Raw genomic sequence first — 27923 nt, 5'->3', positions numbered from 1 at the left:
TTAAATTGACCCAACAATGGAACAGTGAAAGGCTCCGTGACCTGGAGAGAGGAGTGAAGATCACGGACAGCGAGCGAAATTGGCTCTTGCTTCTGATCTTGGCTGGCATTTAAATTATTGGCGTTATTGGTGCCATGGACAAATATTTTTGGAAATTTTCTTTAAGCATGCTCCCTGTCCCACTATCCCTCCCAAGACATGTGGAATACTTACAAATTTGGTTCCTGGCTGACTTCAGGATCTTTTGGGAGTCGTACCACACTGTCTGACAGTCATCTTGGAGCTTGTAAAAGCGTGGCTTCATCCATGTGCTAGATTTGATCTTTTGCATGCTACTACCCTTGAGCATGGCTTTAATATCTTCATCCTCGATGAAGCCTTGCGAGGAAAACAGAAAGGACACATCAGCCAGAGAGATGACATGAAGGGAAGTGGAAGATGTGGGGGGGGGCAGTGAAGGGGAAGAGAAAGGAAGGAAGGGAGGAAGTGAGGGATGGGTGGGCGTGGAGAGTGAGGAACTGGTGAGGAGGGGTAAGTGGTCAGGAGTTAGGAAGACAGAGGACAACAGTGGAGGGTTGTGGAAGGGTGTTAATGTGCAAAAGTGGGCAATGAATGAGATAGAACACTAGAGCACAGTGCAGGCCCTTCGGCCCACAATGCTGTGCGAACCCGTTAACATACTCTAAGAGAAAGCACCATAGGTGACAACAAGGTTTCACTCCCAGATGAGCTCAACACTCATTATGGTCACTTTGACTGACAGAAGACCTTCACGAACTCCCACAACCCCTGGCCCTCCTGTCTCTGAGGCTGACTTCAGAATACCCTAACCCATCAAAAAACATCTCGTTTACACAGTGGACAGTGTACCTAGCCAAGTACTGAAGACCTGTGCTAATCAACGAGCTGGGGTGTTTACTAAGATCTTTAACCTTTCACTTTGGCCGTCTGAGGCTTCAGTTATACTGGTGTACGAGAAGAATGTAGTAACCTGCCTCAACGACTATTGTCCAGCTCTAATTTACCTAACACCACAACAGCATATGACCTGTCAGTGGGTTTTCATTCAACCCTGGACCATCTCAACAGTGAAGATTCATAAATCAGAACACTCTTCATTAACTACAGCTCTGCATTCAATACCATCATCCCTTCAAAACTAATCTATATGCTCCAAGACCAAGACCATAAAATGTAGGTGCAGAATTAGGCCATCTGGCCCATTGAGTCTTCTCCGCCATTTGCTCATGGCTGATCCATTTTTTCTCTCTCTTTCTGAACCGCATTTCCTAGCCTTCTCCCCATAACCTTTGATGCCATATCCAATCAAGAACCTATCAATCTCTGCCTTAAATACACCCAACAACCTGGCCTCCACAGCTGCATCTGGCAACAAATTCCACAAATTCACCTCCCTTTCGCTAAAGAAATTTCTCTGCATCTCTGTTTTAAATAGACACCCCTCTATCCTGAGGCTGTGCCTTCGTCCTAGACTCTCCCACCATGGGAAACATCCTTTCCACATCTACTCTGTCTAGGCCTATTAACATTCGAAAGGTTTCGATGAGATCCCCTTCTCATACTTCTGAATTCCAGTGAGTACAGACCCAGAGCCATCAAATATTCCTCGTATAATATCCCTTTCACTCCTGGAATCATTCTTGTGAACCTCCTCTGGACTCTCTCCAATACCAGTACATCTTTTCTAAGATGAGGGGCCTAAAACTGTTCACAATACTCAAGGTGAGGCCCCACCAGTGCCATATAAAGCCTCAGCATCACATCCTTTCTCTTGTATTCTAGACCTCTTGAAATGAACGCTAACATGGCATTTGCCTTCCTCACCACCGACTCAACCTGCAAGCTAACCTTTAGGGTGTTCTGCACAAGGACTCCCAAGTCCCTTTGCATCTCAGATTTTTGAATTTTCTCCCCATTTAGAAAATAGTCTGCACATTTATTCCTACGCCAAAGTGCATGACCATGCATTTTCCAACATTGTACTTCATTTGCCACTTTTTCACCCATTCTCCTAATCTATCTGTCCTTCTGCATCCTACACATTTCCTCAACACTACCTGTCCCTCCACCAATCTTCGTATCATCTGCAAACTTGGCAACAAAGCCATCTATTCCATCATCTAAATCATCTATATAAAGCATAAAAAGAAGTGGTCCCAACACTGACCCCTGTGGAACACAACTAGTCACTGGCAGCCAACCAGAAAAGGATCCTTTTATTCCCACTCACTGCCTCCTACCAATCAGTCAATGCTCTAACCATTTTAGTAACTTTCCTGTAATACCATTTGAATTTTTTTTCATTTTTGAAATACACATGTCCTGCACCTTCCTCATTTTTCCCAGAAACTCACGCCATTGCTGCTCTGCTAACATCCCTGCCAGCAGCTCCTTCCAATTTACTTTGGCCAACTCCTCTCTCATACCACTGTAATTTCCCTTACTCCACTGAAATACTGCTACATCAGACTTTACTTTCTCCCTATCAAATTTCAAGCTGAACACAAACATATTGTGTCACTGGTTCCTAAGGGTTCTTTTACCTTAAGCTCCCTAATCACCTCTCGTTCATTACATAACACCCTATCCAGTATAGCTGATTCCCTAATAGGCTCAACGACAAATTGCTCTAAAAAGCCATCTCTTAGGCATTCAACAAACTCAGTCTCGAGATCCATTACCAACCTGATTTTCCCAATCGACCTGCATGCTGAAATCTCCCATGACTATCATAACATTGCCCTTTTGACATGCCTTTTCTATTTCCTGTTGTAATCTGTGGTCCACCTCCCAGTTACTGTTGGGAGGCCTGAATATAACTGCCATCAGGGTCTTTTTACCTTTACAGTTTCTTAACCCAACTCACAAGAATTTAACATCTTCCAATCCTTTCTCACATCTTTCCACTGATTTGATGCCTTTCTTTACCAGCAGAGCCACACCACCCCCTCTGCTTACCTTCCTATACCTCTGATACAACGTGTAACCTTGGACATTCAGCTTTCAACTACAACCATGATTCAGTGATGGCCACAATATCATACCTGACAATCTGTAATGTGCAACAAGATCATCCACCTTATATCTTGCACTCTGTGCATTGAGATAGAACACGTTGAGTATTGTATTTGCTATCCTTTTTGATTCTGCATCCCTAATGCATTGATTCTCCCCCCTCTGGCTGCAATTTTGTTCCATCACCTGCCTGCCCTTCCTGACAGTCTGACTGCACACTACCTTTGCTTTCTTACCATCCGTCCTATCCTGAGTCCTTCCATTCCAGTTTCCACCCCCTTGCCAAATTAGCTTAAACATTCCCCAACAGCTCTAACAAACCAGCCCGAGGGAATATTGGTCCCCCTCTGGTTCAGGTACAACCTGTTCCTTTTGTACAGGTCATACCTCCCGCAGAAGAGATCCCAATGGTCCAAGAACCTGAAGCCCCCACCCTCTGAACCAGTTTCTCAGCCACAGAATTATCACCCTGTTTCTACCCTCACTGGCACGTGGCACAGGTAGCAATCCAGAAATTACTATTCTGGAAGTCCTGCTTTTCAGCTTTCTACCAAGTTCTCTAAGTTCTCTCTTCAGGACCTCATTGCTTTTTCTTCCTTTGTCATTGGTACCAATATGTACTAAGACCTCTGGCTGCTCTCCCTCCCTCTCTAAAATGCTGTGGACACGATCAGAGATGTCCCTGGCCCCAGCACTTGGGAGGCAACATATCATCTATGTGTCCCGTTCATGTCCACAGAATCTCCTGTCTGTTCCCTTGACTAGTGAATCCCCCATCACTACCGCTCCCCTCTTCTCCTCTTTCCCTTCTACACTACAGATCTATGCTTTCCTTTTCTCAATTAATTCATCTCTAATGCATCTGTTCCCAGGATGAAATTTTCCTTTCCACAACATCAGAAATGTCCCCTTTCTTCAGAGAACGTGATTTCCCTTCCTCCACCATGGATGCTGCCCTCACCCATATCTACTCCATTTCCCAGGCATTTGCCCTCATGCCATCTCCTGCCCCCACCCCTCAACAGGGATGGAGTTCCTTTTGTTTTCATCTACCACCCCATGAACTTCCATAGCCAGCACTTCATTCTCCACAACTTCCACCATCTTCAATGGGATCCTACTACCAATAACATCTGTACCTCTCCACTACCCGCAGGGATCGCTCCCCCTGTAATTCCCTTGTCCATTCGTCCCTCCCCACTAATTTCCCTCTTGGTACTTACACTTGCAAGCAGAAGTAGTACTAAACCTGCCCATTCACCTTTCAGGACCCTAAACAGTCCTTCCATGTGAGCCAACACTTCACCTGCAAATCTATAAGGGTCACCTATTGTATCCCATGCTCCCAAAGCAGCATCCTCTACATTAGTGAGACCCAATGCAAAATGGAGGACTGCTTTGTTGAGCATCTTTGCTCCATCTGCAAAATGCAGGATTTCCCAGTGGCCAACCATTTTAATTCCAATCCCCATTCCCATTCCAACATGTCAGTTCGTGGCCTCCACTACTGCCACGATGAGGCCACTCTCTGGTTGGAGGAGCAACACCTCATATTCTGTCTGGGTCACCTCCAACCTGATGTCATGAACATCAATTTCTCCAACATCCACCCCCCCACTTCCATTCCCCACTCTGGCTCCCCTTTAACCTCTTCTCCTGTGATCTGCCTATCACCTCTCCTTGGTGTCCCTCCTCCTCCCCTTTCTCCTAAGGCCTACTTTATTCTCCTATCAGATTTCCCCATTTCTTCTTCTCTAGCTCTTTAACTTTCCTACCCACCTGCCTTTACATATCACCTTCTCCTTCTCTTTCCTTCACCTTCTTATTCTGGCTTCTTCCCAGTTCCTTTTCAGTCCTGATCTTGGCAGAATTATTGACTGTTTATTCCTCTCTGTAGATGCTGCCTGACCTGCTGAGTTCCTCTAGCATTTTGTGTGTGTTGCTTTAAAACACGATGATTGTTGCGTTATAAACAAACACAGTAGCAGGTTTACACTCAGGGTCTCAGCAGATAAGGAAATGGGCAGCCACTGGAAAAAACTGATACATCCTCATACGTCCTTGAGCTCAGTTGAACAGGGTTTCTATATTGCGTTATATACTACTACCACCTTCCCACCCCACCCCTGCCTCTGTTACTAGCTAAGGCATCACAGTAGAATAGCTGGTAGTACAATTACTTTAAAACACCAGCGTCCAGCGACTGGAGTTCGATTCCTGCCATTGCCTGTAAGGAGATTGCATGTTCTTCCTCGTGACCACATGGGTTTTCTCCAGGGGCCCAGGTCTTCTGCCACAATCCAAAGATGTACAGGTTGGAGTTAGTGAGTTATGAGCTGCTGTGTTGGTGCAGCGTATGGTGACAGTTGCGGCCTGCCCCCAGCATATTCTTGGGCTGTGGCTGTTTCAATGTACATGTGATAAATAAAGCTAATCTTCAAAATGCTGGCCTAGATTACTGCTCCTTTACTCTCTGTTTACCCATGACTGTGTTGCCACCCATAACTCCAATCTACTAATTAAATTTGCTGACGACACTACATTGATTGGCCTTATCTCAAATAATAACGAGGCAGCTTACAGAGAAGAAGTCATCACCCTAACATAGTGGTGTCAAGAAAACAACCTCTCCCTCAACGTCGCAAAAACAAAGGAGCTGCTTGTGGACTACAGGAGGAATGGAGATAGGCTAACCCCTATTGACATCAATGGATCTATGGTTGAGAGGGTGAACAGCTTTAAGTTCCTCGGCATAAACATCACTGAGAACCTCACATAGTCTGTACATACCTGAGGCCTGGGGAGACTGGTAAGTGGGTAACAGTTAGGAGAGGGAAGGGCAGGAGTCAGAGGCTAGAGAGCACCCCTGTGGCTGTACCCTTGACAACAGGTACTCCTGCTTGAGTACTGTTGGGGGAGGGGGGATGGCTACCTGGGGGGAGCAACAGTGGCCACGCCCCTGGCCCAGAGTCTGGCCCTGTGGCTCAGAAGGGTAGAGAAAGGTAGAGGATGGCAGCAGTGATAGTTTGATGCACAGATGGTAGTTTGCCTCCCAGGTGCCAGGGTCCAGGATGTTTCTGATTGTGTCCACGATATCCTGAAGTGGGAAGGAGAACAGCCAGAGGTCGTAGTACATATTGATATCAACAACATAAGCAGGAAAAGGGAGGAGGTCCTGAAAGCAGACTACAGGGAGGTAGGCAAGAATTTGAGGAGCAGGGCCACAAAGGTAGTAATCTCCTGATTGCTGCCTGTGCCACGTGACAGTGAGTATAGGAATAGATTGAGGTGGAGGATAAATGAGTTGCTGAGGGTTTGGAGCAGGGGCAGGGATTCAGATTTCTGGATCATTGGGACCTCTTTTGGTGCAGGAGTGACCTGTACAAAAAGGACAGGTTGCACTTGAATCCCCAGGAGGACCAATATCCTGGCGGGGAGGTTTGCTAAGGCTACTGGGAAGAGTTTAAATTAGGATTGCTGAGGGGTGGAAACCGAACTGAAGAGATGGAGGAAGAGGCGGTTGGCTCACAAATAGAGAAAGCTTGGAGACAGTGCGAGAGGGAGGACAGGCAGGTGATAGAGAAGGGACACGCTCAGACCGATGGTTTGAGATGTGTCTAATTTAATGCAAGGAGTATTATGAAAAAAGCAGATGAGCTTAGAGCGTGGATCAGTACTTGGAGCTATGATGTTGTGGCGATTACAGAGACTTGGATGGCTCAGGGACAGGAATGGTTACTTCAAGTGCCAGGATTTAGATGTTTCAGAAAGGACAGGGAGGGAGGCAAAAGAGGTGGGGGCGTGGCACTGTTGATCAGAGATAGTGTCACAGCTGCAGAAAAGGAGGAAGACATGGAGGGATTGTCTGCAGAGTCTCTGTGAGTGGAAGTTAGGAACAGGAAGGGGTCAATAACTCAACAGGGTGTTTTTTTTTTATAGACTACCAAATAGTAACAGGGACATCGAGGAGCAGATAGGGAGACAGATTCTGGAAAGGAGTAATAATAACAAGGTTGTCGTCATGGGAGATTTTAATTTCCCAAATATCGACTGGCATGTCCCTAGAGTGAGGGGTTTAGATGGTGTGAAGTTTGTTAGGTTAGGAATGTTTCTTGACACAATATATGGATAAGCCTACAAGAGGAGAGGCTGTACTTGATCTGGTATTGGGAAATGAACCTGGTCAGGTGTCAGACCTCATAGTGGGAGAGCACTTTGGAGATAGTGATCACAATTCTATCTCTTGCACCATTGTATTGGAGAGGGATAGGAACACACAACTTAGGAAAACAGTTAACTGGAGTAAAGGGAAATATGAGGCTATCAGGCAGGAACTTGGAAGCATAAATTGGGAACAGATGTTCTCAGGGAAATGTATGGAAGAAATGTGGCAAATGTTCAGGGGATATTTGTGCGGAGTTCTGCATAGGTATGTTCCAATGAGGCAGGGAAAGGATGGAAGGGTACAGGAACCTTGGTGTACAAAGGCTGTTGTAAATCTGGTCAAGAAGAAAAGAAGAGCTTATGAAAGGTTCAAAAAGCTAGGTAATGATCGAGAGCTAGAAGATTATAAGGCTAGCAGGGAGGAGCTCAAGAAAGAAATTAGGAGAGCCAGGAGGGGGCATGAGAAGGCCTTGGCAGACAGGATAAAGGAAAGCCCCAAGGCATTCTACAAGTATGTGAAGAGCAAAAGGGTAAGACGTGAGAGAATAGGACCAACAAAATGTGTATGGCATCAGAGAAGATAGCAGAGCTACTTAATGAGTACTTTGCTTCAGTATTCACTACGGAAAAGAATCTTGGCGATTGTAGGGATGACTTACAGCAAATTGAAAAGCTTGAGCATGTAGATATTAAGAAAGAGGATGTGCTGGAGCTTTTGGAGAGCATCAAGTTGGATAAGTCACTGGGACCAGACAAGATGTACCCTAGGCTACTGTGGGAGGTGAAGGAGGAGATTGCTGAGCCTCTGGCGATGATCTCTGCATCATCAATGGGGACGGTAGAGGCTCCAGTGGATTGGAGGGTTGCGAATCTTGTTCCACTATTCAAGAAAGGGAGTAGAAATAGCCCAGGAAATTATAGACCAGCGAGTCTTACTTCAATGGTTGAGAGGCAGGATTTATGAACATTTGGAGAAATATAATATGATTAGGAATAGTCAGCATGGCTTTGTCAAGGGCAGGTTGTATCTTACGAGCCTGAATGAATTTTTTGAGGATGTGACTCAACACATTGATGAAGGTAGAGCAGTAGAAGTAGTGTATAAGGATTTCAGCAAGGCATTTGATAAGGTACCCCATGCAAAGCTTATTGAGAAAGTACGGAGGCATGGGATCCAAGGGGCCATTGCTTTGTGGATCCAGAACTGGTTTCTCCACAGAAGGCAAAGAGTGGTTGCAGACGGGTCATATTCCGCATTGAGGTCGGTGACCAGTGCTGTGCCTCAGGGATCTGTTCTGGGACCCCTACTCTTCATGATTTTTATAAATGATCTGGATGAGGAAGTAGAGGGATGGGTTAGTAAATTTACTGATGACACAAAGGTTGGGGGTGTTGTGGATTTTGTGGAAGGCTGTCAGAGGTTACAGCAGGACACATAGGATGCTGGGCTGAGAAGTGGCAGATGGAGTTCAACCTAGGTAAGTGTGAGGTGATTCATTTTGGTAGGTCAAATATGATGAGAGAATATAGTATTAATGGTAAGACTCTTGGCAGTGTGGATGATCAGAGGGATCTTGGGGTCTGAGTCCATAGGACACTCAAAGCTGCTGCGCAGGTTGACTCTGTGGTTAAGAAAGCATACGGTGTACTGGCCTTCATCAATTGTGGGATTGAGTTTAGGAGCTGAGAGGTAATGTTGCACCCTTATAGGACCCTGGTCGGAGTACTGTGCTCAGTTCTGGTCGCCTCACTATAGGAAGAATGTGGAAACCATAGAAAGGGTGCAGAGGAGATTTACAAGGATGTTACCTAGATTGGAGAGCATGCCTTATGAAAATTGAACTCAGCCTTTCTTCCTTGGAGCGACAGAGGATGAGAGGTGACTTGATAGAAGTGTATAAGATGATGAGAGGCATTGATCGTGTGGATATATAGAAACATAGAAAACCTACAGCACAATACAGGCCCTTCGGCCCATAAAGCTGTGCCGAACATGTCCTTACCTTAGAAATTACTTAGGGTTACCCATAGCCCTCAATTTTTCTGAGCTCCATGTACCTGTCCAGGAGTTTCTGAAAAGACTCTATCGTATCCGCTTCCACCACCATCGCTGGTAGCTCATTCCACACACTCACCACTCTGTGTTAAAAAAAAACTTACCCCTGACTTCTCCTCTGTACCTACTTCCAAACACCTTAAAACTGTCGTGCCCTCTCGTGCTAGCCATTACAGCCCTGGGAAAAAGCCTCTGACTATCTACATGATCAATGCCTCTCATCATCATATACACCTCTATCAGGTCACCTCTCATCCTCCGTCACTCCAAGGAAAAAAGTCTGAGTTCACTCAACCTATTCTGTATTGTGCTGTAGGTTTTCAATGTTTCTATACCAGCTGTGTGGTGAAAAAAGCACAATAGCGCCTCCTTCACCTCTTACGGTTAAAGAACTTTCTACAGTGGCACAATTGAGAGCATCCTGACTGGCTGCATCACTGCTTGGTATGGGAACTGTACTTCCCTCAATCGCAGGACTCTGCAGAGAGTGGTGTGGACAGCTCAGTGGATCTGTAGATGTGAATTCCCCACTACTCAGGACATTTACAAAGACAGGTGTGTAAAAAGGGCCTGAAGGATTATTGGGGACTCAAGTCACCCCAAATACAAACTGTTCCAGCTGCTACCATCCGGGAAACGGTACCGCAACATAAAAGCCAGGACTAACAGACTCCGGGACAGCTTCTTGCATCAAGCCATCAGACTGATTAATTCTTGCTAATACAATTGTATTTCTTATTATATTGACTGCCTTGTTGTACATTCTATTTATTATAAATTACTTTCAATTGCACATTTAGATGGAGACATAATGTAAAGATATTTACTCCTCATGTGTATGAATGATGTAAGAAATAGTTAATTCAATACTTTGAGATAGGCAGGGGGAGAGGGGGAGAGATGAATTCAGCAATACCCACGAACTGTCAAATCAGTGTCAGTATACGAGTGAGAGTCCTTTCACCTTAGTAATATTGCCTAAACTTTACACAATTCCAAAGAATACTCCAAACTACACTCAGTGGCCACTTTATTAGATTCACCTGTACATCAATTCATTTACCCAAATATACAATTGCCCAATCATATGTCAACAACTCACATGAGTCATGGTCATGAGGTTCTGTTGTTGTACAGACTGAACTTTAGCATGGGGTGGAAATGTGATCTAAGTGACTTTGACTGTGGAATGAATGTTGGTGCCAGACAGGGTGGTTTGAGTGTCTTCTGTGATTTTTCACACAACTGTCTCCAGAGCTTACAGAGAATGATGGGAAAAAAAACATAAACATCTTGTGAGTGACAGTTCTGCGGGTAAAAATACCTGTTAATGAGAGCGGTCAGAGGAGAATGGCCAGACTGGTTCAAGCTGACAGGAAAGTGACAGTAATGCAAATAACCATGAAATACAACAGTTGTGTGTAGAAGTGCATCTTTGAATGCACAACACATTGAATATTGAAGTGGATGGGCTACATACTCAGTGTCCACTTTATTAGGTAGAGGAAGTACCTAATAAAGTGGCCACTGAGTTCATTTTACATAAAAATTTTGATACATCTTATGTACCAATTTACTTATTCACAAAATCCTGGAGAAACACAACAGGTTGGACGGCATCGATGGAAATGTACGAACAGTTGATGTTTTGTTTATACATTTATTCTCTCTCTCTCCCCCTCTCTCTCTCTCACACACACTCTCACAGATCTATTTATACTGGCATTTTTTTAACCTTGATGTGCATTGCCATTCCAGCCTTCTGTGCTTCTTACAAGTTTAAAGAACTTCTCTTTCGAAATTCTTGACTTCACTTTTTTAACTTCAGGCACTGTTTTCCTAACTCCAGAAAATCCCCTCTCATGTCTGTGTCCCTCCCGATCACTGGTCTTCCTGTCGCTGGTGGATTTTTGGTCTCCTCTTGGCTTTGTGGCATCATCTGAACCACCCTCCAACCTCCCTTCGTCATTCTGCTCATCTCCGCTTGTTCCTTCATCCCCACTTCCATTTTTCACTCTTTCATCTCCAGTATTCCCGCTTTCATCCGCTGGGCTCTTTGCTGGACTCAACACCTCCGGAAGGAAATGCCACACAAGTGGCTCAGGATGCTGCCTTTGGGCTGCCAGTTCCTGAGGCCCAACTCCCTGCTCACTTCCTCCATCCCCTTGTTCTGTGCCGCCAGTCTCCGAATTCTGGCTCCCAGACTCTAGTTCCAGATCTCCTGGCTCTAGTGCTGGATCTAGTGCCCTCAGTTCCAGACTTACCTCATCTGTATGCTGGTTCTTCACTTCCAGATCCCACTCCCTGTTCTCTAGATCCTGGCTAACGGCCTCAACATCCATGATCTCCATTCTCCAATCTTCTGGCTGGGCCATGCCAGTTTCGGCCTCTGCTGCCCCAGCTTGGGGCCCCTTCTTGGCAAACTTCCGGCATGCCCACCAGCCGAAGGAGACAGCAACCCCACCTGTCGACAGGCCAGCGACCACCAATACAGAGAGTGGTTGGGGGTCCATTGGCCAGGCATGGGGCTGCTTGTCTATCCCAAGGAAATGTGTTCAGCTCTGCAAACAATCCTCTAGAAGCAAGGTAATAAAATACCACCCTTCATGGCAGAGAGGTTCACAAATCTGGGTCAGGGGCAGTTATTAGACAATCAGATGGACTCATGACTTCACAATCTACCTCAGAATGATCTTGCATGTGACTACAAGAAAACACAGTGCCATGGATACAGCTTAGCCCATCAGAAATCCCCCTCCAGAAAAATTGAGGGCTATGTACAGTAGAAGGGAAGGATTAGGATGCTGTTAGAGTAGTTTAAAAGGTCGGCACATCATTGGCGGATAGGCATGTACTGTGCTGTTATGTTCTATTGAATGGTCTTCTGGTATGATAAGATGAAATCTGACCTCACAACCTACCTCATTTTGAATTTGCACTTTGTTGTTTACCTGCACTACACTTTCTCTGTAGCTATTACACTTTAGAAACATAGAAAATAGGTGCAGGAGTAGGCCATTCGGCCCTTCGAGCCTGCACCGCCATTTATTATGATCATGGCTGATCATCCAACTCAGAACACCGCCCCAGCCTTCCCTCCATACCCCCTGACCCCCGTAGCCACAAGGGCCATATCTAACTCCCTCTTAAATATAGCCAATGAACTGGCCTCAACTGTTTCCTGTGGCAGAGAATTCCACAGATTCACCACTCTCTGTGTGAAGAAGTTTTTCCTAATCTCGGTCCTAAAAGGCTTCCCCTCTATCCTCAAACTGTGACCCCTCGTTCTGGACTTCCCCAACATCGGGAACAGTCTTCCTGCATCTAGCCTGTCCAATCCCTTTAGGATCTTATACGTTTCAATCAGATCCCCCCTCAATTTTCTAAATTCCAACGAGTACAAGCCCAGTTCATCCAGTCTTTCTTCATATGAAAGTCCTGCCATCCCAGGAATCAATCTGGTGAACCTTCTCTGTACTCCCTCTATGGCAAGGATGTCTTTCCTCAGATTAGGGGACCAAAACTGCACACAATACTCCAGGTGCGGTCTCACCAAGGCCTTGTACAACTGCAGTAGTACCTCCCTGCTCCTGTACTCAAATCCTCTCACTATAAATGCCAGCATACCATTCGCCTTTTTCATCGCCTGCTGTACCTGCATGCCCACTTTCAATGACTGGTGTATAATGACACACAGGTCATGTTGCACCTCCCCTTTTCCTAATCGGCCACCATTCAGATAATAATCTGTTTTCCTCTTTTTGCCACCAAAGTGGATAACTTCACACTTATCCACATTAAATTGCATCTGCCATGAATTTGCTCACTCACCCAACCTATCCAAGTCACCCTGCATCCTCTTAGCATCCTCCTCACAGCTAACACTGCCACCCAGCTTCGTGTCATCCGCAAACTTGGAGATGCTGCATTTAATTCCCTCATCCAAGTCATTAATATATATTGTAAACAACTGGGGTCCCAGCACTGAGCCTTGCGGTACCCCACTAGTCACTGCCTGCCATTCTGAAAAGGTCCCGTTTATTCCCACTCTTTGCTTCCTGTCTGCTAACCAACTCTCCACCCACACCAATACCTTACCCCCAATACCGTGTGCTTTAAGTTTGCACACTAATCTCCTGTGTGGGACCTTGTCAAAAGCCTTCTGAAAATCCAAATATACCACATCCACTGGTTCTCCCCTATCCACTCTACTAGTTACATCCTCAAAAAATTCTATGAGATTCGTCAGACATGATTTTCCTTTCACAAATCCATGCTGACTTTGTCCGATCATTTCACCACTTTCCAAATGTGCTGTTATCACATCCTTGATAACTGACTCCAGCAGTTTCCCCACCACCGACGTTAGGCTAACCGGTCTATAATTCCCCGGTTTCTCTCTCCCTCCTTTTTTAAAAAGTGGAGTTACATTAGCCACCCTCCAATCCTCAGGAACTAGTCCAGAATCTAACGAGTTTTGAAAAATTATCACTAATGCATCCACTATTTCTTGGGCTACTTCCTTAATCACCCTGGGATGCAGACCATCTGGCCCTGGGGATTTATCTGCCTTCAATCCCTTCAATTTACCTAACACCACTTCCCTACTAACATGTATTTCGCTCAGTTCCTCCATCTCACTGGACCCTCTGTCCCCTACTATTTCTGGAAGATTATTTATGTACTCCTTAGTGAAGACAGAACCAAAGTAATTATTCAATTGGTCTGCCATGTCCTTGCTCCCCATAATCAACTCACCTGTTTCTGCCTGCAGGGGACCTACATTTGTCTTTACCAGTCTTTTCCTTTTTACATATCTATAAAAGCTTTTACACTCCGTTTTTATGTTGCCTGCCAGTTTTCTCTCATAATCTTTTTTCCCCTTCCTAATTAAGCCCTTTGTCCTCCTCTGCTGAACTCTGAATTTCTCCCAGTCCTCAGGTGAGCCACTTTCTCTGGCTAATTTGTATGCTGCTTCTTTGGAATTGATACTATCCCTAATTTCTCTTGTCAGCCACGGGTGCACTACCTTCCTTGATTTATTCTTTTGCCAAACAAGGATGAACATTTGTTGCAGTTCATCCATGCAACCTTTAAATGCTTGCCATTGCATATCCACCGTCAAACCTTTAAGTGTCATTTGCCAGTCTATCTTAGCTAATTCATGTCTCATACCTTCAAAGTTACCCCTCTTTAAGTTCAGAACCTTTGTTTCTGAATTAACTATGTCACTCTCCATCTTAATGAAGAATTCCACCATATTATGGTCATTCTTACCCAAGGGGCCTCTCACGACAAGATCGCTAATTAACCCTTCCTCATTGCTCAAAACCCAGTCCAGAATAGCCTGCTCTCTAGTCGGTTCCTCGACATGTTGGTTCAAAAAACCATCCCGCATACATTCCAAGAAATCCTCTTCCTCAGCACCTTTACCAATTTGGTTCACCCAATCTACATGTAGATTGAAGTCACCCATTATAACTGCTGTTCCTTTATTGCACACATTTCTAATTTCCTGTTTAATACCATCTCCAACCTCACTACTACTGTTAGGTGGCCTGTACACAACTCCCACTTTTATTCTGTATTCTGTAATTGTCTTGCCTTGTTCTACCTCCTGCACTGTGTAATGATCTGATCTTTATGAACAGTATGAAAGACAAATTTTTCACTGTATTTCAGTACATATGACAATAATAATCCGATTCCAATTTCAATGCCAAATACTAGAAGCAAGGAAGCCTGAGCCTAGTCACAGGTTTGGGGGGGGGGAGGTGTCCATTTCAATTTCAACATGGCTATTCTGTGGCCAACGTTTCCTGTGTGCACCCCCACACTCTCCCTTGACTATGGCACTGATGATACTGGAGACACAAAAATACCGACTGGAGTCATCGTGTCACACAGCATACAAACAGGCCCTTTGGCCCAACTGATCCATGCCAACTGTGATGCCCATCTAAGCTGGTCACATTTACCTGCATTTGGCCTATGTTTCTCTAAACCAAGAGTTCCCAACCTGGGGTCCTCAGACCCCTTGCTTAATGGTAATGGTCCATGGCATACAGAAAGTTGGGAACCCCTGCTCTAAACCGTTCCTATCTATGTTCCTGTCCAAATGCCTTTTAAATGTGATGACATCCACCTCTACCACTTCCTCTCATTGCCTATAATCACCTCTCCCCCATCACCTTGTGTGAAAAACTGAACCTCAAGTCTCCTTTAAATCTTCCCCTCACACCTTAAACTTGTGTCTTCTAGCTTTGAGCTCCCCTACCCTGGGGAAATGACAGTGGCTGTCCACCTTATTTATGCCCCTCATGACTTTATACGCTGCTGTAAGTTTACCCCATCAAGCTAGGACAGCTTTTTTCCCCCTAGAGCTTGGAAGGCTTTATAACCCACACCTTCCAGTCCCAGTCCCTGTAATATCATTGTAACTTGAGCTTAATTAGCTCCTTCCCAGAGCTATACTCTAACCAACACCTTCTACAGCTTTTTAATTTTGAAAAAAATTATTTAGAGATACAGCATGGCAACAGGATCTTCCAGCCCAACACACCCACACCATCCAATCACACTCATGTGACCAATTAGCCTACTAGTCCATAGGTCTTTTAGAATATTGGAAGAAACCAGAGCACTTGGAGGAAACCCACCTGGTGACAGGGAGAACGTACAAACTCCTTACAGACAGCATGGACTTGAACCCAGGTTACTGGTGTTGTAATAGTGTTACACTAACTGCTACACTACTGTACTGTAACATGGCATCCTGACTCACGCATTCAATATCCTGACTGATAAAGGGCAGCGTGCAAATGCCTTCTTCACCAACCCGTCTACCTGTGTTTTGCCATTCAAGGGGTTGTGTTCCTGCACCTCTAGTCTCTCTGTTCTACAACACTTCCCATGGCCCTATCATTTACTGTGAAAATCCTGCCCTAATTTGTCTTACCAAAATGTAATACTGAATTAAACTTTACATGCTACTGCTTGGCTCACTTGTCCGGTTGATCAAGGTCAATTTGTGACCTTACATAACCTTCTTTACTGCCCATTATACCACAAACTTACTAACCATTCCATCTACATTCTCCTCTAAACTGACGACGAATGAAAGTGGACCCAGTACTGACTCTTGTGGTACACTGCTTGTCACAAGCCATCAGTCTGAAAAACAGCCCTATATCTCCTACCATCAAGCCAATTTTTTCAAGCTAAGTGACTAGAACAGAGAATATAGTACAGCACAATTTAAGCCCTTCAGCCTATCATGTTAGGCCAGCCTTTTAACTTACTCCAAGATCAACCTAACCTTTATTCCTTCCACATTCCTCTCCATTTTTCTATCACTTACTTGCTTTCCTAAGAGTATGTTAAATGTCCCTAGTGTATCTGCCTCTACTGCCACCCTGGCAGGGTGTTCCATGCATCCAACACAGTCTGTGTAAAAAGAATCTACTTCAGACATCACTTTAAGAAGTATGACCTCTTGTATTAGCTATTGCCACCCTGGGAAAAATATGTTGGCTGTCCACTATTCATTCATTCAGGTGCCTTGCCGTTCGGCGTGGGCGATCATGTCTCTCCATCCATCACGGTCCCTGACCCTCCCAGTTGTAGTTGTTGCCTCCCCTGCTTCTGTTATTCCTGTTCCTATATGATATGCATAGCATTCTTCTGAGGAACCCCATCTCTGCTGCATCGATTCTTTTTTCCATTGCATTTGTGATGGTCCATGACTCGCAGCCATACATCAATATAGGAAGAATGGAGCAGCAGAGAGTTCCAAGGCAGATGTCAATTGCTATTTTCTTGTTCGTTAGGATGTTTCTCATTTCTGTAGATGCTGTTCTTGCCATTGCTATTCTTGCTTTTATGTCTGTTTCGCATTTGCCATCAGATGTTACCCATGATCCAAGGTACTGAAGTTGTGAACTTGTTTCAGGATTTCATTTCCCAATACGATCCTACAGTTTGGGATATCAGGTTTCTCTGATATTACCATTACTTCAGTTTTCTTTTTGTTTAAGGTTAAGCCAAGTCTTTTGCTCTCTGTGTTGATGGTAGATACTAGTTTCTGTAAATTTACTTCACTGTTTGCTATCAGTACTGTATCATCCGCATAGCAGACGTTGTTGATATTGTATCCCCCTATACTTATTCCAGGTATGTCTTGTATGGTTCTCAAGATGCTTTTATTGTACAGGGAGAACAGGTCTGGTGATAGAACACAACCCTGTCTGACTCCTCGCTTTATTGGCTGATATTCACCAATCTCGTTGTCTATCCGTATGGCTGCACTTTGCTGCCAGTAGAGATTTCTGATTATTCTTAGATCTTTTCTGTTGATATTAATATCTTTAAGCATTTTCATGATGACTTGGTGTTTCACTGTGTCAAAGGCTTTTGTGTAGTCAATGAAACAGAAGTATAGGTCTTGTTGTACTTCTGTTGACCTTTCAATAATATTCCACTATATGCCTTTTAAAACCCTAGCTCGCTCAACTTTTCTTCATAAGACATACTCTCTCATCCTGGCAGCATCCTGGTAAATCTCCTCTGGGGCCTCATCCTTCCTATATTGAGGCAACCAGAACTGAACACAATACTCTTATGTGTGGTCTAAATAGAGTTTTATAGAGCTGCAATATTATCTCACAGCTCTTTAATTCAATCCCTGACTAATGAAGCCAATACACCATATGTCATCTTAAATACCTTGTGTCGCAACTTGAAGAATCTATGGCTATTCATGAATCTCGTGGTCTACCCCATCAGTCAGCCTAGCATGCAGTACATTGTTAAAGGCCTTTCTAAAGTCCATATAGCCATCTTCTCCACATCCCCTCTTTTATCCAACATTGGACTCTGGAGCAAAAAGGGACAAATCCGCTGGAGGAACTGAGTGGGCCCTGGGAGTATTACAGAACAGAGACCCTAGAGATGCAGGTTGATAGTTCCTTGAATGACACACAGGTCGATATATTTCACATGCTGGCCTTCATTGGTCAGGATATTGACTACAGGAGTTGGGCTGACATATTACAAATGTACAGGATGCTGGTAGGACCACACTTGGAACACTGTGTACAGTTCTGGTCAGCCTGCTAGAGAAAGGATGTTATTATACTTGAAAGAGTGCACACTCTCGGATGGTGTTAGTGGTTGATGCAAATTATGCATTTCACTGTATGTTCCAACATGACAAATAAAGCTAATCTTTTGTTTATCTTTAGATAATTTGTATCTCCCCCACCCCCGGGATGGAGATGTAAAATTTCAGAGGGCATGGCTTTAAGGTGATGTGAGGGTAGGGGTTTAAAGGAGATGTTCGAAGCAGGCTTTTTGTTACACAGGGACTGGTTGGTTCAAGGCCAGGGGAGATGGTGGAAGCAGACTCATTGGCAATACTTCACAGACATGTGAACAGACAGGGAACAGAGCATGGGCACGTCTATTCCCTGCCTGTTAGTTAGATTGGCATCATAGTCAGCAGAGACGTGGTGGGCCAAAGGGTTTGTTCTAATGTATTAGCTACCTATGCAATGTCGCCTAAGACTCTGGCAAGTTTCTACACACATTATGGGGAGCATTTTGACTAGATGCATCACCATCTGCTATGAAGGCACCAATATGCAGGAATGGAAAAAGCTAGAGGTTTGTAAACACCACAATCGGACTAACCTCCCCTCCATCTTCAAATGGTGATGCCTCCAGGAAAGCAGCATCTATCATTAAAGACCCTCACCACCCAGACCATGCCCCTTTCTCATTACTACCAACAAGATGGAGGTACAGAAGCCTGAAGACACACTTTGGCATTTTAGGATCAGCTTCTTCCCCTCCACCATCACATTTCTGAATCCACGAAGATGACCTCTCTATTTTTGCATGACATAGAGTACTGTGCAAAGGCCTTAGGCACATATATGTAGCTAGGGTGCCTAAGACTTTTGCACAGCACTGTATTTGTCTGTGTGGAGCGATGAACGAGTTTGTAAATCTGCTGGGTGCAAAGGACGTTGGGAATGGTGAGGATGGAGCACTATGTGAGGGCTGTGGGACTGGTGGCACAGGAGTGCCAGGGGCAGAAGGTGAAATGTGTGCAGACACACCCAGCGCTGAGACACCAGGAAAGGTAATTTGATTCCAAACAATGGGTTTATTGATCATAGTTGTTACAGAATGACCTTCTGGTGCTTCCTGCTCCCTCCCCGCTCTATTCCTCATTTCCTATCCATGATTCCCCTCACCCTGCTGCCTTTCTACTCTCAGTCCACAATAGAGACCCATATCAGGATCAGGTTTATCATGGCTCACATATGTCATGAAATTTGTTTTTTTTTGTGGCAGCAGTACAGTGCAATACATAAAATTACTACAGTACTGTGCAAAAGTCTTAAGGACCTTAGCTATATATGTGTCCAAGACTTTTACACAGTACTATGTATACTTTTTATTGCAACTTAACGGTTTTTGTATGTCCTGTACTGTGCTGCTGCAAAATGACAAATTTCATGACATGTCAGTGATAATACATCTGATTCTGAGGGTATTTCATCAATGGGACTTGTCTGCTTCCAATTTTCCTGAATTGTTTGTTTTTCTCTGTCTCTCTCTCTCCCCCTATCATACACCATCACTAGATTTATTTATTTATTGATTGAGATACAGCATGGAATAGACCCTTCCAGCCCTTTGAGACACACCACCCAGCAATCCCCCAATTCAATCCTTGCCTAATCACAGGACAATTTACGTTAACCAATTGACCTACCAAACAGTACTTCTCTGGGCTGTGCGAGGAAACCCACGCATTCACGGGGAGAACACACAAACTCTTTACAGACCGCGACGGGAACTGAACCTGTGCCGCCTGCACTGTAAAGTGTCGTGTTAACCACTGCACCACCGTGCCGCTCAACTCTCCTCTCTTTCTGCTACATTATTTGCATTTTCTGAAGTAACAAACGCAAATATTTCCATATGTCTTAACCATTCCTACTTTGACCAACAAAAAAAATACATTAAAGTAATCAAGTCAACATGTCAATATGTACAATAAGAATTAAATTATCAAATAACTGATTAACAAAGCTAAACAATATATCAAAACTAAAAAGAAAAAACAAAATGTTAAAACTATGTTAAAACAACCTTTTCTTTTAATCTAGTGTTAACCTCTCTCAATGGCCAGAGAAGGATAGCTTTCCTTGGGAACATTTATCTATCAATAGAAGGCACATTCATTGGCAACTGTGAAACATTAAATATTTGCTACTTTTCATTTACACAGTTAACATAAAAGCTTTTTAATTTCACCTTGGCTAATGCATCTCTTAAAGCAACATAATTGGGTTTATTCAAGATCGGAAATTACTTTCAGACGGATCTGTGGCTCTCAAACTGTATACTAAATCAAACAACAAAATTTCGGAGGTACTTTTTAGAGTGGTGTGTGCATGGAATGCCCTGCCGGGGGTGGTGGTAAAGGCAGATATATTAGGGACTCTTAGATAAGTACATAACGCCACCAGGGACAGTCCCAAACCTAGTTTGAAAGGAGGAGTGTTGGGCATGGGGCTAATAACCCCATCCCTTGAAAGCCCAAAGCTACTGAAATTCCAACAGAATCTCCAAAGACCTCATTCCTGAGAGAGGAAGGATCTTCACCTAGATGGGCAACACTTGGGGATAACATGAAAGATTGGCCCAGGACAGAGGACTCTGGCGTGCTGATATTGACAGCCAATGGGGCGATGGGCTTCAGTAAATAAGTATATAGGGATGTGAGTGTTAGAAAAATGTAAGGCTATGTAGAAGGGATGGGTTAGATTGAAGATCAGTACAACATTGTGGGCCTAAGGGCCTGTACTGTGCTATAATGTTCTATGTTCCAAGTTCTTAAAATATTATAGGACAGAGTCATAGAGCACAGGAGTAACCCTTCGGCCCATCTTGTCCATGCTCACCTATACTAATTCTGTTTACTAGCACTTGGATGGCAGCCTTCTATGCCTTCGCAAACCATATTTTCATCGAGATACTCTTAAATGTTGTGAGAGTCTCAACGTCTACTGGCCTCTCAGACACTGTATTCAGATTCCAAATTCCTCCCCCCGCCCCACCTCTGGGTGAAAATTACCTTCCTTCCTGGGAAGGTCGGGGAGTCTAAAGCTAGAGAGCAGACAATTAAGGTGAAGTAGCAAGATTTAAAAGAGGCTGGGGACACACTTTTTCCACACAAAGGAAGTGGTAGAGGTGGATACAAGTTCAATATTTTAAAAACTATCAGATGCACAGATAGGCTCGTTTTTGAGGGGTATGGATCAAATGTGGACAACTTGGTTGTCACAGACAAACTGGACTGAATAGCTTGCTGTATAAATCTATGTCTTGTCCATGTCTTCCACAGTTCTCACCTCTGATGCTAAACATACACTCAGGCAAATGGGACCAGCTCAGTCAGATGCCATGCTGGCACAGAGGAGATGGGCCAAAGGGCCTGTTTCTCTACTGTATGACTCTATTGACCCTAACCCAGTTAAGAGCTAACCACATTGGTAAGTCAAGAATCACATCTAGGCCAGATCAACTAATACCAGTTCACTACAATCTTGTGGTTTCATGCTTACTGTTACTTAGTTAAGTTTATTTTGGCAAATTTCAGATCAGTTTGATTACTGACATGTAAATTTCCCAGCTACCATAGTGAGGTTCAAACTGCAACACTAGAGCAACTCTATAAATCCGTGCTCAGTCACGGATTACCACTAGGACTTCTTATCAAACTGTTTCCTTTTGACATGATAAAGCTCCCTATGGTGACACCCAAACACAGCCAAACAGTTGCCTGTTGTCACAGAAACACTGACTGGTACACCCAAAGTCTACAGAGAATGCTTGAAGCCAATGTTTGGGCTGGGCGTTACGTGAGAAGTGAAGTTGATGGCCATTGCCAAATTGTGCCCCAGGTTGTGGGGTCCGCTTTGAGCTAATCTGGGTGTGCCAGTCCTGCCAGGAGATGACAGGCAGCAATGATGTGTGCTATACTGTTGGGACATAGAGGGCAGATGAGGAAAGAAATGCTAAAGCAGAGGGCAGCCCCAAGAGGCCCAGCATTCAGCCCAGTGAGAGAAATTGGCCATTCAGATATGAAACAAATTTCCAGACTCCAAATTTCCATACAAAAACCAGCCTCCACTTTATGGATTCTGTCTATATCTCCCACTGCCTCAGTATAGCAGCCAACATAATCAAAGATCCCACCCACCCTGGACATCTTCTCTTTCCCCTTCCTCAATGGGCAGAAGAATTGTACCTGTGCCTCTAATGGTATGTGCCTGTGATGATAAACTTGATTCTGATTCGTGTATACAGTTTTGGTTACCCTGTTATGGGAATGATGAGAGCAGAAAAGTTCAAAGGAGATGTGTGGAATAGGTTTTTTTAAAAAAACACAGTGGTGGGGGCAGAATGCACTGCCAGGGATGGTGGTGGAGGCAGATACAATAGATGCATTTAGAAGACTCTGAGACAGGCACATGAATATGCACAAAATGAAGGAATATGGACATTATGATGATGTGAGGGATTTGTTCAATTCAATTACTAGTATAACTGGGTATATTTAAGGCAGAGGTTGATAGGTTCTCAGGTTACGGGGAGAAGGCAGGAAAATGTGGTTGACAGGGATAATAAATCAGCCATGATAGAATACTGAAGGAGACTCGATGGGACCAATGGTCTAATTCTACTCCTATGTCTTGTGGTCTTTAACCTGGGCTTGTTCCTTTGCTGTGCTGCTCGAAGTCCCACACTATTCAGAGTTAAATAATTACTGTTGTTGCTTCATCAACACTGGGTCTAAATCCAGTAATTCTCCTCCAACATGCAAAGCTGTGTCTCTCCAAGCACCAACATTTAATTATCATAACACGAGGAATGCTGCAGATGCTGGAAATTCAAGCAACACACATCAAAGTTGCTGGTGAACGCAGCAGGTCAGGCAGCATCTCTAGGAAGAGGTACAGCCGACGTTTCAGGCCAGGACCCTTCGTCAGGACTAACTGAAGGAAGAGCTAGTAAGAGATTTGAAAGTGGGAGGTGGAGGGGTTCCCCCTTTCAAATCTCTTACTAGCTCTTCCTTCAGTTAGTCCTGATGAAGAGTCTCGGCCTGAAACGTCGACTGTACCTCTTCCTAAAGATGCTGCCTGACCTGCTGCGTTCACCAGCAACTTTGATGTGTGTTGGTTGATTTAATTATCATATGCTACACTCAGTGGCCACTTTATTAGGTACACATGCTTGTTAATGCAAATATCTAATCAGCCAATCACATGGCAGCAACTCAATGCATAAAAGCATGTAGACATGGTTGAGATGCTCTGTTGTTGCTCAGACCAAACATCAGAATGGGGAAGCAATGGGATCTCAGTGGCTTTGACCGTGGAAGGATTGTTGTGGTACACGGGGTGGTTTCAGTGTCTCAGAAACTGCTGATATACTGGGATTTTTTTTTCCACCCACACAGCAATACCTTGAGTTTACAGAAAATGGAGCAAAAAACACCCCCAAAAAATCCAGTGAGCAGCAGTTCTGTGGGTGAAAATTCCTCATTTATGAGAGAGATCAGAGGAAAATGGCCAGACTAGTTCAAATTGACAGGAAGACAAATAACTACGTATTACAACATAGTGGGCAGAAGAGGATCTCTGAACACACAACACACGGAGCCTTGAAGTGGACGGGCCACAGCAGCAGAAGACCATGAACATACACTCAGTGCTCACTTTATTCGGTGGAAGAGGTATCTAATAAAGTGGTCACTGAGTGTATTTAAATAATAATCTGTTTTCCATTCTGCTGTTACCTTTCTCACCATTCAGTTAACTTCCCTCTGAAAATCAAAAGGCTGCAGATTTAAAGCAGAGCAGTGGATGAGTAGTCTTTACTGGAGACATTAATTCTGCTTCTCTTTCCACAGATACTGTCTGGCCTAGGATTTTCCTCCCAGCGACTTGTGTTTTAAACTTAACACACACACAAAATTCTGGAGCAACTCAGCAGGTCAGGCAGTATCTATGGAAAGGAATAAACAGTTGACTTTTCCGGCTAAAACCCTTGATCATTCCAGTCCTGATGAAAGGGTCCCAAGCCCAAAACATCGACTGATGGCACCTTTCCATAGACACCGCCTGACCTCCTGAGTTGCTCCAGTATCTTACTTATTTATACAGCACAGAAAAGGCCCTTCCAGCCCAAGGAGCTGCATAGACCAGCAACTCACCGATTTAACCCCAGCCTAATCACGGGACAAATTACAATGACCAATCAACCTAGTAACTGATACGTCTTTGGAATGTGGAAAGAAACCAGAAGGAAACCACGCACTCACAGGAAGGACGCATAAATTTCTTATGGACGCCATTGGAACTGAACTCCACACTCCAACGCCCTGAACTGTGATAGTGTCATGCTAACCATAATTTGTGTTACTCACTGATTTCCAGCATTTGCAGAATCTCTTGTGTTTTAAATTTAAGGCTGTTTGGGTTGCTCTGTGATTTATTTTCTCACTGCAATCTTTATGAGTTTAATAGGAAGCGGCTGACTACCACGTGATCAGGACTTCACACTGGTAACACAGAAACACACAGCAGTAGTAAGCAGGCTCCTGGGACTTTCTGGTGCCATAATATTCTGCTGTCTCTTCAGATCAGATAAACCTCTCCTTGTGCCTCGGGCCCGATCTGACTACAATCCACACCCTACCCCAGATATGCAGTAAATCAAAAACACAACAGACGTTGTAGATGCTGGAAATCCCGAGCAACACAAACAAAATACTAGAGGAACTCAGCAAGATAGGCAGCATCTATGGAGGGGAATAAACAGTCCGGGCAGATGGGGCTCATCAGCCATGGTTGGCAGCTAAATCCAGGAGAAGGAAACTATGATCTCAAACCGCTGCTGTCTTGTGGCTGTACCCACTCATGGGGAAGGCTTCAGGAGGAAACACAAGGGAAAAATCCAGAGCTGGAGTCCCTAAGTCAGTCCTATGTTGAGTTCAACATTGACTGGCAATTTCTGCGACACTGTAGTACTAAACTGTATCAGTCTCTGCCATTCTTTTGGATTCATCAGCTGTGTGGAGAAGGGAGGCTTGCTGCTTAGGCAACCACCTTCTCTCCGTATTGTACTGCCCTGGCTTGTGTATCGAACGCAGACAACTAAGATGCAACATCAATGGTCAATCCCGACCACTGGCGGGTCTTGTTTTGGGCCGAGACCCCATGCATGCTGTCAAACCATGACAGAGCTCAACTGCAAGCAGCCAAATGAACAACGGTGACATATTAAACTTGAGCGCAAAACCAGACATTCCCTTCCACCTTGGTCACACAGTAGAGAGCTAGCCCTCTCTCTTATGCACCCTTAAAGAGTACAACACCAGCTGTAAGATCAGGGTTTGATTCCACTGCTGGAAGGAAGAGTTCAGCACTCCATCTCTCTGTTACTAGCTTGTGGTTATTGCAATTGCTTTGCCACGCCAGTATTCACTGATGGGGGTTCGATTCCTGCCGTTATCCGTAAGGAGTTTGTACGTTCACCCCTGTGACCGTGAGTTTCCTCCTGGTGCTCCAGTTTTCTCCCACAGTCCAAAGACATACAAGTTAGGGTTAGTGAGTTGTGGCATGCTATGTTGGCACGGATAGCGTGATGACATTTGTGCACTGCCCCAGCACAGTGCAATTCAGTGTATGTTTCGATTTACATATGACAAATAAAGCTAATCTTTATCTCTCTAATCTTAAAAGCATAAACAAGATGGCACAAACATAAGAGACACAGGACCAAGACAACCACTGGTACAGTGACAGATTCGACTGATTCCCCTCTGACTGGCACTATAGCAAACAGGTGAAAGAGGAATTCAGATCACTGTTTGTCAGTTGTGCCACATGGCCAACCCCATGCCTGATTCCAAGGACAGGCAGAGTTTCTGATAACTGAACTAAATGGAAGTGTATGACATTATGTAGGCAAAACAGATTAGTTTAGTTAGCCATTTGATTTCTAATTTTAATTGGTTTCCCAACATATCGATGTAGTCATAAAGAAGGCAAGACAGCAGCTATACTTTATTAGGAGTTTGAAGAGTGAAATGGTGCTGCAGCAACAACCTGGCACTCAGCGTCCGTAAGATGAGAGAGCTGATTGTGGACTTCAGGAAGGGTAAGAAGAAGGAACACATACCAATCCTCATAGAGGGATCAGAAGTGGAGAGAGTGAGAAGGTTCAAGTTCCTCGTTGTCAAGATCTCTGAGGATCTAACCTGGTCCCAACATATCGATGTAGTTATAAAGACGGCAAGACAGTGGCTATACTTTATTAGGAGTTTGAAGCGATTTGGCATGTCAACAAATACACTCAAAAACTTCTATAGTTGTACCGTGGAGAACATTCTGACAGGCTGCACCACTGTCTGGTATGGAGGGGCTACTGCACAGGATCGAAAGAAGCTGCAGAACGTTGTAAATCTAGTCAGCTCCATCTTGGGCACCAGCCTACAAAGTACCCAGGACATCTTTAGAGAGCAGTGTCTCAGAAAGGCAGCGTCCATTATTAAAGACCTCCAGCACCCAGGGCAAGCCCTTTTCTCACTGTTACCATCAGGTAGGAGGTACAGAAGCCTGAAGGCACACACTCAGCAATTCAGGAACAGCTTCTTCCCCTCTGTCATCCGATTCCTAAATGGACATTGAAGCTTTGAACACTACCTCACTTTTTTTTAAATATACAGTATTTCTGTTTTTGTACATTTTTAAAAATCTATTCAATGCACAATTGATTTACATGTTTATTTATTATGTTTTATTTTATTTATTAGTTTTTTCTCTGCTGGATTATGTATTGCATTGAACTGCTGCTGCTAAGTTAACAAATTTTACGTCACATGCCGGTGATAATAAACCTGATTCTGATTCTGACAACATTGTGGGCCAAAGGGCCTGCTCCTGTACTGTTCTATATTCTATTGAACTATGTGCCAATCACTGGCCCTTTTAAACCAGTTTAGATTCTGCTTGGCAAACAAGATCAGGTATGTGGAGCCAGTGGGCACCCTGCAGAACCTCTTCCCCAGAGCTGTGTTCTCTCCACAGATTGGCTTCACTGGATTTGGGATGAATCCTGCTCGGTCCTTCAATCAAGCGGCTGTTACCAGCGATTTCAGGATTCATTGGGTGAGTTGGAGGAGCGGATAGTACACTAGGCATCAGTTCTCACCTTGCGTAAAGGCAGCCCGGGCTCCATCCAGAGCGGAGAGGGAGTTGCGCTGATGAGGGATGCTACTCACAGATGAATTCTCCCCCCTCTCTTTTTTTTATTCCTTGTTCTGGCTCCATTCTTACTATTTCTCCTCTTTTCATCTGCCCATCACCTCCTTCTGGTTCCCCTCCTCCTTCCCTTTCACTCATGGTCCACTCTCCTCTCTAGTCAGATTCCTTCTTCAGCTCCTGTCTCACCACTCGGCCCTTCCCTCCCCCCTTTGCATTTGACACCTCGCCCGTCCACTCTTAAGATTCAGATTCATTTATTTACCAAATGTACATCAAAAACATACAGTGAAATGTGTCATTTATGTTAATAACCAGCA

General features: G+C 44.4%; 1 protein-coding gene across 2 annotated transcripts in view; it reads right to left on the bottom strand.

Moving 5' to 3' along the window:
- The window catches only part of plcd1a (phospholipase C, delta 1a), a 134074-nt gene that overhangs the window by 79159 nt on the left and 26992 nt on the right, over positions 1 to 27923 (bottom strand). For both annotated transcript variants that reach the window (XM_072252085.1, XM_072252084.1), the window contains exon 2: positions 214 to 378. In XM_072252085.1, the coding sequence (XP_072108186.1) occupies positions 214 to 378 (165 nt within the window). The remainder of the gene's footprint in view (positions 1 to 213; positions 379 to 27923) is intronic.

The sequence above is a fragment of the Mobula birostris genome, chromosome 3 (assembly GCF_030028105.1).
Source record: "Mobula birostris isolate sMobBir1 chromosome 3, sMobBir1.hap1, whole genome shotgun sequence".
Lineage (NCBI taxonomy): Eukaryota > Metazoa > Chordata > Chondrichthyes > Myliobatiformes > Myliobatidae > Mobula > Mobula birostris.
The sequence above is the reverse complement of the archived record's forward strand: the minus strand, read 5'-3'. Positions and strand labels throughout refer to the sequence as shown.